At 39.3% G+C, this 12891-nt stretch overlaps 1 protein-coding gene across 1 annotated transcript in view; it reads right to left on the bottom strand.

Annotated features, from left to right (window-relative positions):
• The window catches only part of LOC100653563 (calcium-activated chloride channel regulator 2), a 39917-nt gene extending 27818 nt beyond the window's left edge, over positions 1-12099 (bottom strand). The window contains exons 1-5 of the mRNA XM_003411205.4: positions 11887-12099; positions 10637-10774; positions 6626-6776; positions 3820-3928; positions 1864-2023 (exon numbers count right to left, since the gene is read on the bottom strand). Of these exons, the coding sequence (XP_003411253.2) occupies positions 1864-2023; positions 3820-3928; positions 6626-6776; positions 10637-10774; positions 11887-12072 (744 nt within the window). The 5' untranslated portion in view covers positions 12073-12099. The remainder of the gene's footprint in view (positions 1-1863; positions 2024-3819; positions 3929-6625; positions 6777-10636; positions 10775-11886) is intronic.
• Positions 12100-12891: the final 792 nt, after the last annotated feature.

Below are 12891 nucleotides of genomic sequence, written 5' to 3'. Positions count from 1 at the left end.
TCTCCCACCCATCTCAGCAGGACATTGCATTAAGGAAACACCCCAAACCTTTTCACAGGAGATGTTATCTTGGTCAAACTCTTCCCTGGAATCTAATGTGGACTGCACCTTTATTGATCAATCAACATATACTGATTTAGCAACAAATATTGATCTCTGTGAGAGCAGAATAAGGAAAAACCAACTTAAATCTACTTCCTGATCTTTCCTTCCATATGGAAATATAGATATAATTCATATAAAGATACTAACTCTATGTCAGCATCCCTCTTAAAAGAAGAGTTTGTATTGCCAAGGGAGGCAGCACCATATATTCCCAATGGCTACAATCCTATAAAGAGTTATTTCCTGCTGACAGAACCTTCGTAGTTTAGAGCTAGAAGAAACCTTATAGACTCTCTAGGCCCATCTATAATTTCATAGAAGAGGAAGTTGGGCTCCTAAAGATCAGCAGGTGTTTAAGGACATGCACATCTTAGTAGGGTGAGGAGGCAGGAATAGAAAATAGGCTGTTTGTTTTGTTTTTTTTATTCTTTTCCTTTCATTTCATGACTATGCTTAGAAAATTGAGAAATTTTTCTGATGAGATATTAATGACTAGGTCTTTCAATAATTGCAAAGATAACCAAAAAATCAAACCCAGTGCTGTCGAGTCGATTCCAACTCATAGCGGCCCTATAGAACAGAGTAGAACTGCCCCATTGAGTTGCCAAGGAGTGCCTGGTGGATTCAAACCACCAACACTTTGGTTAGCAGCTGTAGCACTTAACCACTACGTCACCAGGGTTTCCAATTACAAAGATAGTACCTAGTCAAAAACAATATGGATCAAATACATGGAATTATTTTGGCTTCATATACTAGCTATACATTAAAAACATCATGGACCAGGTAAAAATATGAAAAAGCACTTTAAAGTTACAGATGATTGCTAGCTTGACTAAAACCAGTTTGGAGATAAAAAGTTATGTGAAAAAAATGTGTCAATCCAAAAGGCGTTGGTCAGCCATGGAAACAAAAAGACAGCTTTATGGAAACCTGAGCCTGCAGTGACCGTCCCAGCCTCATGGAGAGGAGTTGACCCACAAATATGACTTGTCAGATTTTTTGTGAAGATGAACAGATATTATCAGGTAAGGAAGGCTGATGTCACTAAGCCTCTGAATCACCTAACTCCCTCTTTTCTGATTCCATATTCTCTGAGGGGGCTTCTGGTGAGAATGTGGGTTTTCCATGCTGCTTCCTTCAGAGAGAAAATAAACCGGCCAGAGCATGCAAGTACAGGGTCCCCATGAAAGTTATCCTTTTTAAATTAAAAAAAAATGTGTTCTAGATTCATGCACTTGTCTCTTGTCAGTTAGTGTGGAATATTGACAAGGTTGAACTGTTGAACTACAAAGCTGAAGGTTAGTTAACTTCCCTTGGTGACACCTAATCATTCTTCTTAAGTTCTAGACTGCAAAACAAGGAAAGGGAATTAGGAAATGCAATTAAAACGTAATGTGGTTGTTGATCTCAAGTGAGAGAAATATATTAATTTGTTACATCCCTCTCATTAGCCTAGTACACTTTCCTAGGAAAGGATACAGGAACACTATCATTGATGAATTTATTTTGTGGGCTTCAGGATTTCCCTCATTAAATCACCTTCCCTGGGAAACAAACAATCACTTTTCTAAAGAAATCCATATTTTGGTGATCATCTTGGGGGCCTCGGTTTACCTATAAAATAAAAACTAGATGAGCTGTAAGTTCCCCAAGCTCTAAAAAGGACTGGATATTGTCTTATTTTAAAATAGTTAAAATATATCAGTCTCTCTTGAGGACTCCTGGAGGGGTTTCTCATCCCAAGGTCACACTTACAGAAGGTGAACTTTGTAGGAACATTATCGACGCAGTTGCATTTTGGGTGCTGTTGTATATAAACATGCAACCTTCCTGGAAAAGCTTACTAATAATACAGTTTTCTTGGGGGCAAGGGCCTTTTTCACACACAAAAATGCCTGTGATGTCAGATGAACACCTAAAATAGAAAAAGAAATTGGGTCTATTTTAGAAATATCTATGTTTCTTTTTCACTAGTTTATATAATAATTTGTCCCAAGGATTGTAGCTTGCTAGATACACACAAAACACTTTTTAAGCTGCCATATTCAGAAATTTAGGAATGCAATTCACTTTTTTTTTTTTGGTAGCATAAATAACAAAACATTTGCCATTTCTACAATCATCAAGAGTACAGTTCAGTGACACTGCTTATGTTCACCATGTTCTTCAACCATCATCAACTGTTCCCATATTTTTCCATCACCCTTAACAGAAAGCTCAGGGTCTCCTAAGCATTGTGTCTTCCTTTCCCCCTCCTTCCGTCCTATCCCTGGTAACCACTAAAAAACTTTGATCTCTATACACTTGCCTGTCATAGATATTTTATATAAGCTCGCCTGTATTTTAAAGTATTTGATCTGGATGAAGGGGTTCTGTATTGCCAAGAGTTATAACAACTAATTAAGATCAAAGCAAAAGATCCAAGGAAATCAAGAAGGACTTTTGGAGACACAAGGAGGGGCAGGGGTGGCATACGCTGAGTCAGGGTTCCACTGAGCTCATTTCCCATTGGACATCAGGAGAAGAAGAGAATGAACATGTAATGGTTATATTTAAAAGGATTCCTACCTAACCAAGCAATCTCAAACACTGTCAGTGGGTGTGAAAAATAGCACAACCCTGAGGAAAGAAATCTGTCAATATCTACCAAAATTATGATTGAGGTACCATTTGACCTAGGAATTCTTGGGAGCTATTTAATAGGTATATAGATCTGCCTGCACACATGAAAAATGACATATGTTTAATGGTATGACCTGCAGTATTATTGGTAATAAAAGATTGGAAACAACCCATGTGGCCAAAAATGTAGGATGGTTGAATAAATTATGGTACATCCACACAAAGGAATACTGTGCAATTATAAAAAAAAAAAGAGAGAGAGAATGGGAAAGAATATTTGTATTTATTTGAATTTCCCTGAAGAAATATTGCAAAGAGAAATAAGAAACTAATAATATCAATTACCTAGAGGTGATGAAAGGGTGGAGACAGTAGTGAGAGGGGACATCTAAGAGTAAATAACTTTTTAACATCTGAACCACGTAAAGGTTTAACAGTTTTTTGAAAAACTGCAATAAAATTAAAAAGCTGAAAAAAATGAAAGGATCTCTTCTTTACCAATTAAGTTTTAGCCAGGACTTCCAACTGGTTCATTTCAGTTTGACCCCGTGCTGAGAATTTGCATTTCTAACTAGTTCCCAGGTGATGCTTCTGGTTAGGGACTAATTCTGAGAACTACTAGCAGAGCAGTGGTTCTCGAAAGTTATTATACATAAGAATCACCTGGGGATCTTGTTAGCATGTAGAGTTTGATTCAGTAGATTAGGTTTGGAAATGCAAATTCTCGGCAGGGGATCGAACCAAAATGAACTAGTTTGAAGCCCTTCTTTTAGTTGCCATTACAAATTTAATTTTAAAGTCAGATAAATAAACATTTAACTTTTTTTTAATATTTCATTTTTTAAATTGTGCTTTAGATGAAGATTTACAGAGCAAATTAGTTTCTCATTAGACAATTAATACACATACTGTTTTGTGACATTGGTTGCCAACCCCACGACATGTCAACCTTCTCCCCCTTCCCAACCTTGGGTTCCCCACTGCCAGTTTTCCTGTCTCCTCCTGCCTTCCGTCCTTGCCCCTGGGCTGGTGTGCCCATTTAGTCTTGTTTTTAAACAATGAATTTTAAACATGAGAAAAAGTACTAACCTTGTTTCTTTAATCTGATTTTGCCCATTTATGTAGAAAGGTTTCTCATAGTTATATTCATCAAACACACCCCAACGGAGATGAGCCCATTCGTGGACAAACACTCTGCCTGCGGATGAGAGAGCTTTTGCATTTGAGTTCCTAATCTCAGCGAGGGGCCTTGCTAAGCAGTGAAGACATAATATCAATGGCTACATATACTTATTTCAAAGAGTTGAAGTGTAATTCTCTCTCCCACTTTTCACTCCCCCACCCGAGTTCCCATCCCCTCCTACTCTACCCTCTGCCATCATGAAAGAGACAATGTGAAAATATGTTTAGCCCTGTAAATGCAAACCAATGGTTTACTTATTGCACATCTATTTGAAGCTAATGAGGAATGCCACATACTTCCATTTCCTGGATGAAGCTGTCTAACAGGTTTCTATTTGGCTTCAGATAGGCTTCTAAATTCAGGGTTTGGGAAAAGAGGGATAGAAGTAAATCTAAGCAAGCAAGTAAAGCTTTTCTCTTCTTCAATCTGTGTTACGCCTGCTTTCATCTTGTGGGTGATTCTCCTATCTAGAGCAATGATTGACACACTGGAGTTAGGAGGGATGAGGGAGCAGAAAAGGAGATCATAGCCTTGATGGTCCTTTCCCTTTTATTTTATCCCTGATTTGCCACATCTCCAACTCAGCTCCTAGAAACACCTGTCTTCATCACCAAATACTCTGTAACTTTCTCACTCTTTCTATAAATCTTACATTTCTTTCAAAGTTCAATCAAACTTAATTCTCCATAAAAGCTTTCCATATTTCCCTCCCAAAAGGCTCTTTTCTTTTTTTCATTCCTTTTTTTTCTCTCTTTTTAAAAACTTTTCCTCTCTGAATTCTTTTAAGTTCTGGGAATCCAGAAAGTGTTTTCTGAGTTGACTCGGGCTGTGGCATATTGTGCAATTTTTAGTCTTTGGAACAAAGGAAGGGAGGGGAACAGTTCAAGCTGAAAGTGTTAAGGAAAAGTTTGTGCCTACTCATGGAATTTAGAAGTGCTGATGAAGTCATTTGCTTGTGCAGAGGTTATCAGCACCCCATGGTTATCGGAAAAAGAACGTTTATGTAGACTCTTATAAAGTGTTTTATAAAATGTGTTTTATAGAGTGTGTTGCTCCATACACAACATAACAAAGTCTATCTAGATTTAAGTGGTGGTAGAAATGAAAGTCTCATTTGAAAGGCACAGCAATGGATTTAGTTTTGGTTTTATTGTATGTTAAGGGGTCCTGGTGGCTCAGTGGTTAAGTGCTTGGCTGCTAACCAAAAGGTCAGCAGTTCAAATCCACCGGCTGCTCCTTTGAAACCCTATGAGGGCAGTTCTACTCTATCCTGTAGGATCACTATGAGTAGCAAATGACTCAATGGCAATGGGTTTGGTTTGGTTTTTACTGTATGTTAAAATTAAAAACAAAAAAATTTATAATGGAATAGTAAGCCCTTGACCTGATGTCCTTTCTCACTACAGTTTCTCCATCAGACCTCATTCACTAAATACCAGTCTCCTCTATGGAAAACAATGCCTATGGCCCTGACTTTTCCCAAACCCCAGTTATCCATATCCAACCACAAGCCGGGCCTTTCTACCTGCATGTTGTAGTCCGCCTTTGGGTTTCCCCCTTTAAACTGGTTCCTTTTATTTCTGACAGACACTTGGTATATCCCTTCATGCAGTGCACACTTCTTGCCTTTCTTTCTCTAGCAGCTCAGACCTCTTTTTTCTTTTCCTCATTTTCTCTTTCTCTTTTTTCATCCAGAATATCTCTCACCACTTTTGAGTTCTTAGTATAAAATAACATTTGAAAAGCAAATAGCACAGTGTCTGACACGTAGGAAATTCTCATTATTCTTATTATTACCTCTGCTGTCCTCACTCTCACCGCCTCCACCCTTGTTCAAGTGCTGATGGCCTCATACCTGGACTTCTCCTAATTATTGTCCTGGTGTCCAGTTTCTCCCTCCTTTATCTATCTTATCCACACAGATTAATCTTCTTAAAACACTGGTTTGATGGTGTGATTCCTGTGCTTACAAACCTTCAGCAGTGACTTGCTAATCTGGGCATTTGAGGTTCTCCATCCCCCAACCCCCACATGCATTTCAGCATTTTCTCCCGTTCTTTCGCTACACAGTCCTCTGCACCAGTTAATAGGGTCAACTGCTCCCCATCTCTCAAATATGCCCTGACTTTTGTTCATATTCTTCCCACTATTTATCCTCTCCCTTTTTGCTATTTGTCAAAATGATATTTAACCTGTCTACTTTTTTTACTCTGTGTGATCTTTTCTGGCCATGCTTGGCTCAAACTGGCCTCTCCTTTCACTGACTTCTTATACCACTCACTCTGGGTCACTAATCTGGTGCTTCCTCTTCCTAGCTCATTTTGTTCACCATCTTTTCATGGCCATGTGGCCCACCTCTCCATCTAAACGGCAAGTCCTTGGGTTTCAGATTCTCTGAGTCCCTTTTAGCACCAAGCATCAACCCCCTCCTTCCCCCCACCCCCAAACAAACACCCAAACCTGTTGCAGCCGAGCTGATCGCAGTTGAGTTGATTCCGACTCATGGCAAACCCACATATTACAGAGTAGAATGCTCCATAGGGTTTTCTTAGCTGTGATCTTTACAGAAGCAAATTGCCAGGCCCTTCTTTCACAGGACTGGCTGGGTGAGGTTACTAGATGACCACAAACCATTTGTGTCACCCAGGGAGCAAGCACAGAATATTGTAAATAGTGCTGTCCAGTGGCTATTTCTTGATCAGTTGAGCTTACCTCGTGGTCCATAGCCAGCTATTAAATTCTCATTTAGTAGGAAATTAGGTGTAAAATGAATATATTTTCCCTCTTCTCCACACCCTCTGTACTGCAGGGTGTATGGATCATCACCATGTGTCCCATACCAGTCAGCCACGATGACATTTGCCTAAAAAAAAAAAAAAGCCTTGTGATACTCTGTATCTTGACTGGGATGCTGGTGATATAAGTGTATAATACTTCGAACAGTTAAAACACTTTGAACCATAACTTAATATCTTTGTATTTTACTGCATGTAATTATACCCAATTTAAAAACAGATTTTAGAAATACCTTGTAGATGGAGTTTAAAATACACTCATACCTATACATCAATAACATTCTTTGGCGCTTTCAAAAATATTTATATTTTAAAAGCTTTGCAAAGTTCCATGGAGCTTCATTACTTCCATTTAATCTTCCCATCTTCCATGTTAAATTTTTCTCAAAAATTAACACTGAAAAAATGGCATATTTTGAAATACCATAAAGTATAATAAAAATATTTCAAGAAATTTTAAACAAAATTTTCACTTTATTCAAAACTGTTCTATAAAATGTGACAGCCTCTTGAGAACAACTTTTTGTGGGTTATTTCATCACTGCAAAACAATAGGATATGTTTCTTTTACACCTTGTCTTTTCATGCCCACAACCAATCAGGTAAGCAAAATAATTGTTATAATGAAATTATATTTCTTCTCGTACCCTGATCATTTCAATTAACATTGCTAAAAACACAACATTTAAAGGTGTCCAAAACTAAGGTAAATATTCAAATAACCATCAAGATGACACCATATTTTTATTGTACTTTAGATGAAAGTTTATAGAACAAACTAGGTTCTCATTAAAAAGTTGGTACACATACTGTTTTATGACATTGGTTAACAACCCCACGAGGACATGTCAACACTCCCCCTCTCAACCTTGGGTTCTCTCCCTATTACCAGCTTTCCTGCCCTGTCTGGGCTTCTAGTCCTTGCCCTTGGGCTGTTGTGACCCTTTAGTCTCATTTTGTTTTATGGGCCTATCTAATCTTTGGCTGAAAGGTAAACCTCAGGAGTGACTTCAGTACTGAGCTAAAAGGGTGTCTGAGGGACATACTTTTGGGGTTTCTCCAGTCTCTGTCACACTAGTAAGCTGGTCTTTTTTTGTGATCTAGAATTTTGTTCTATACTTTTCTCCAGCTCTGTCTGGGACCCTCTATTGTGATCCCTGTCAGAGCAGTCAGTGGTGGTAGCCAGGTACCATCTAGTTGTACTGGGCTCAGTCTGGTGGAGGCCATGGTAGATGTGGTCCATTAGTCCTTTGGACTAATCTTTCCCTTGTATCTTTAATTTTCTTCATTCTCCCTTGCTCCAGAAGGGTTGAAACCAGGGGAATATCTGAAATGGCCACTCACAGGCTTTTAAGATCCCAGACGCTACTCACCAAAGTAGAATGTAGAATATTTTCTTCATAAACTACGTTATGCCAGTTGAGCTAGATGTTCCCTGAGACCATGGTCCTCACAGCCCCTCAGCCCAGCAATTCAGTTTCTCAGGGAGTTTGAATGTGTCTATGTAGCTTCCATGACCTTGCCTTTTACAGGTTGTGCTGGCTTCCCCAGTATTGTGTACTGTCTTACCCTTCACCAAAGTTAACACTTACCTACGGTCTATTTAGTAAGATAACGCAATTTTATGTGTAGCATCTTTTTTGTTTTTTCATTTTTAGGAGGCAAGATAACTTGTTGTCTCAGGACTTGCCCCTGGAATTATGTTGTTAAGTTAAAAAAAGAAAAAGCTTAACAGGAATTAATTTTATAATAATTAACAATGAATATATTGATTTTAAGACCCGTAAGAACTCAAGCCAAGGACTTTTGCAATGCAATACCCACAAATAAGGCAAAAAGAGATAACACCCTTGGATAGCCCTCACTTGAACAAAACGTCATTCCTATGCCTGGAAATTTGTCCCAGAGCAAAAAGAAAAAAAAACTGTTCTGCATGGAATGGAATATTCAGAGGCTGTTTGGGGTTATAGTCACCTTATACACTATAGTAATACAGCTCTTGCCCACTCTTCTTAACCCTTCCTCCGCACCCCTCATTCTACCTACTTTAGACGGTATGTTCACAAGGACAGGAACTACCTTGCTTGTCGTTGTGCAATCCGCAGCACTTAGCACGGCCCATACATAATGATCATTCGCTAAGCATTTGCTTAAATGGCATTAAGAAAGTTAAAGAAATTGGTATCCAACGGATATATGGACAGCGTTCAGTGACTTTCTTTGCTTTTTCTGTTCAGTCATATATCTTACTTTTTTTTTTAAAGTAATTTATTCCTCTCTCTTCTTTGGCTGTTGCTTGTCTCCAAAATGCCTTTGTTCCACTGAGGTAAAATCGATTAATGCAATCTCCGTAGTTAGCTACAGACAACATAGTATAGTGCAAAGTAAAAACCTGGATTCAAATCCTGACTCTGTAAATTACTGGCAGTTTGTCTTGGGAAAAAGTTCTTACCTTATTTGAGCCCCAGTTTCCTAATCTGTAATTATTAAAAAAAAAAACAAAAAACAGTGGTATCGAGTCGTTTCCGACTGTAATAATAACACCTAACTTTTAGAGTGTGTGAGGATTAAATGAGTTAATAATTGTAAAGTGCCTGGCACATAGTTGAAGCTTAATAGACGCTACCTTCCCAGTTTATCCCAGTTTCCCTACTTTCTCTACCTCCCCTACCAAGGCACAAATGCTTTCACCTGGTCATAATTCAGACGCTTTCAGGAATCTCTTTAACTTTTTTGAAGTTCCTCGGTGGTACAAATGGTTAATGTGCTTGTCTGCTAACTGGAAGTACAGTTGGAGGTTTGAGTCCACCTGGAGGTGCCTCAGAAGAAAAGCCTGGAGATCCACTTCTGAAAAATCAACTGTTGAAAACCCTGTGGAGCACAGTTCTACTCTGACACACATGGGGTCATCATGAATCAGAAATGACTCAACAGCAACTGGCGGTGGTTAACTTCTTCAGGGCACAGAGGTGCTTTTCTAGATGGCTGTATCATTTAATTGCTGAAAGAGCAACCTCAAAGGAGAGCTAATATTTAAAATAATCACTGAAAATTTCATACCAAGTGACACAAATAAGGAAAAAGGGAAAGTACCACACGCCTCCTGCTCTCTGCTTGAGCTGTAGTTACAGACCTTGAACCCGCTCCGTTGCTGAAGCCTTGAGCTAAGTTCTTAGCGCCTCCGCTCCTGGCCCTCCTGGGTGCTGTGATTGACTCTTAGTTCACTGTAACTCACTATGCCATTTCCCAAGTTTATTTAACATTTATTTACAGAATGCATACCAGTATATGACAGAGGTTATCATGGGTGTTTAACTATGATTTGTGGTAGACCAGAGTTCTTTAGGGTTAAGTTCTTTGTGGTTAGAAAAGGAAAGATAGCCATCCCTTACCCTCTTTCCCCCATATACCCTTCTTGGTTTTCCTCTTCTCTCCTGGACTTAGGCTAATATGAGATTCTGCTATTCCCCACCCCCCCCGGCATGAGTGGATATTCACGTTTTCATGCCTGTGGGTGGCTGATGTTTCTGTCTGGACATGCATGTTACTACTCCTGACAGGATGGTAAATGAAGATAGTCATAACTGCAATTATTTCTCTTTACAGCTCATGCTCAGTGGGATAAAAGTAATCCTTAGTCCTTAATCAAAAATTCCAGAAGGGAATCTGTCAGTTACAAAATAAAGAGATCTTCTGAGAGGCTACTAGGGCAAAAGCATTTTATGTATTTTTTATTCCATAGTTTACATTCATTTATTATATTTCCATATACTTTATGAGTACCAATCTGCTTAGTGATATTACTTGCATATTAACATCAGAGATTTGTTTCTGCTTAAGTTCTTACTCACAAAGTGGCACGCGGTGTATTTTATACTGTTTTTATGTCCTTAAGTTAAGCTCTTTTAGTGAAATCCTGAATTCTTACCTTTTCATATGATTCCTGTTTTCCTTTGCTGTAGTTATTAGCTTTCCATGTGGTGGGTATTAAAATCTTTATATTTCTGAAAAACACTCTCTTCTTGGTAGCATTGAATAGGTAAAAAGAAGCTTCCGTTATCATTTCCTGTTTCCAAACAAAAGAAATGCTTATTTTATCAGCCTAAGTCATTTATGATGGGTTTTCTGATTATTCTTATATAAATTGTAACAAAAAGTAATAAAACTATTTTGAAGGAGCTCATTACTTTTAAAGGATACATTAGACTTTGGGAAAAATTAGAAGCAAAATAAATAAACTTGAAATGGTTATCTGGAAGATATTTTAGGACACTGTGTGTCTGGGCTTGCCTACATGATTTCTTCATTTTGGGGGAAGGCTTTTAAGCTTTCACAGCACAGATTCATGTCATGTCACACCTGTGGGCATGTCAAAGACCACGCCTTATGATGACACTGATTTTACTGAAGCAATACTGAAGGATGCTCTTAAGTAGTGGAGTTATGATCCTCCCTTACCACATTAAAGCTAAATAATCAAATACTTTATACAACATTCAGGTGAAAAAAAAAAAAAAAGAATTTTGCTCCCAGTGCTCCTTACAGACTCTTACCCTTTCTGTCTGGGAATTCTCACCCTCAGGATGGAATCTGACAATGTAATTTTAACAAGCACTGTCCTGCACATTTCAGTGAAATGTCTGGTCTTTGTTGCCAAAAATGGGTTGTTTTTTTTTAAAGTTAGAAACCGAAAAACAAAACCAAACCCCTTGCTGCTGAGTCAATTCCAACTCATAGTGACTCTACAGGGCAGAATAGAGCTGCCCCATAGGGTTTCCAAGGAGCACCTTGCGGACTTAAACTGCCGACCTTTTGGTTAGCAGCTGTAGCTCTTAACCACTCCGCCATCAGGGTTTCCCTTTTTTTTTTTTAAGTTACTACTCCAAAAACAGTCATGAAAGAAAACAAAATAGCTAAAAGAAGTAGTAGCCAACAAAAAGAAAAGAGCGCTGGATCAGCTTTCTGTGAGCTGAGACTACACAGAATTAGGTAAAAAATTTGCTCATCCATAATTTAAAAAAATTGCTTTTTTTTAATCATAACTTCTGGTGCTGTCTTTAACAAATGGTGCCCTTTCTACTGCTCAGCTGCAAACCAGGCAGGGGTTAGCTTTTGAAACAAGGTTACAGGTCTATTCTAATGGGATAATGGTATTGACTTAACATATTTGCCACCCACCTTAATGTTCGGTATGAGGTTCTGATCTTCCGATACCTGAGGATTAATTGCAACGAGTAATCCATCATACCCGTTGTCTTGAAGCTGCACACCGGCTCCCAGGAGTAGGAGTTCTGGACTTAGGGCAACCAGGAGAGTCACAAACCTCAGGTTGCAAATGGGACCAGCATCGTCCCTGTGGGTCATGTTTTAGAGAAGGCTCCAGTTTACTCAATCTGGCCCTGCTAGGCACATTATGCCAGTTTGTTAATGGGAAAACAGATTTCTTCCTGAACTTCCAAGTCTTAGAACTTGTGAGGAAGGAGGTGCCTTCTTTAAATATCAAGGTGGATCTGTCTGGGACCTGCCTGTACAAGTCCTTTTTCTCTAGGCAATGCCATACTTGCCTGTCCTGTGGTTGTGCTTCCTTCTGAATCATGGTTGGGCAAGAAAACTTCAACCGCCTTACTCATTTTCTCTCTCAGCAGAAAGAAGAGGGAAACTAAGACAAAAGGAGCTTGAAAGTGGAGGCCTGGCTGATTGGGCTGGAAATAGGGTATCTGGGTTGTTCAGTCCACTTTTAACAGACTCACAGAAATTGATGGTTAGTGATATTCCTCTTCTCATCCTTAGCCACCCTCCTCCATGAGTCGGTGCAACTACTTCCCTACTGCACTCGAATTATGTTTTGTTTGCTTTAAGATTCCCTGTGTCTGTTTATTTTGCAGATTTGGGAATCCATCCTGCAGCCCTGTCCCTAGGGCCCTGGGGGCAGGTAGCCTGGACAAGCTCTTAGCTGATGACTGTGGGGATGGTATCAGATATCCTCCAGGGAGGTCCCAGTGCCAGGAACTTGGCTGCCTCTTCAGGCCACAGAGGCCTTTCCCTCTGGCCTTGCTGCCTTCTCTCTCTGGATCAGGGAGAAGGATGGATTCCTCTATCAGCAACTCTTTCCTGGGGGCAGGGCCATACCTCAGTCAACCTTCCGTTTCCCCAGTACCTATCACAGGATCTGGTATACAGTAA

The sequence above is a fragment of the Loxodonta africana genome, chromosome 3 (genome assembly GCF_030014295.1).
Source record: "Loxodonta africana isolate mLoxAfr1 chromosome 3, mLoxAfr1.hap2, whole genome shotgun sequence".
Lineage (NCBI taxonomy): Eukaryota > Metazoa > Chordata > Mammalia > Proboscidea > Elephantidae > Loxodonta > Loxodonta africana.
This window is presented reverse-complemented; position numbering and strand designations above follow the sequence as displayed.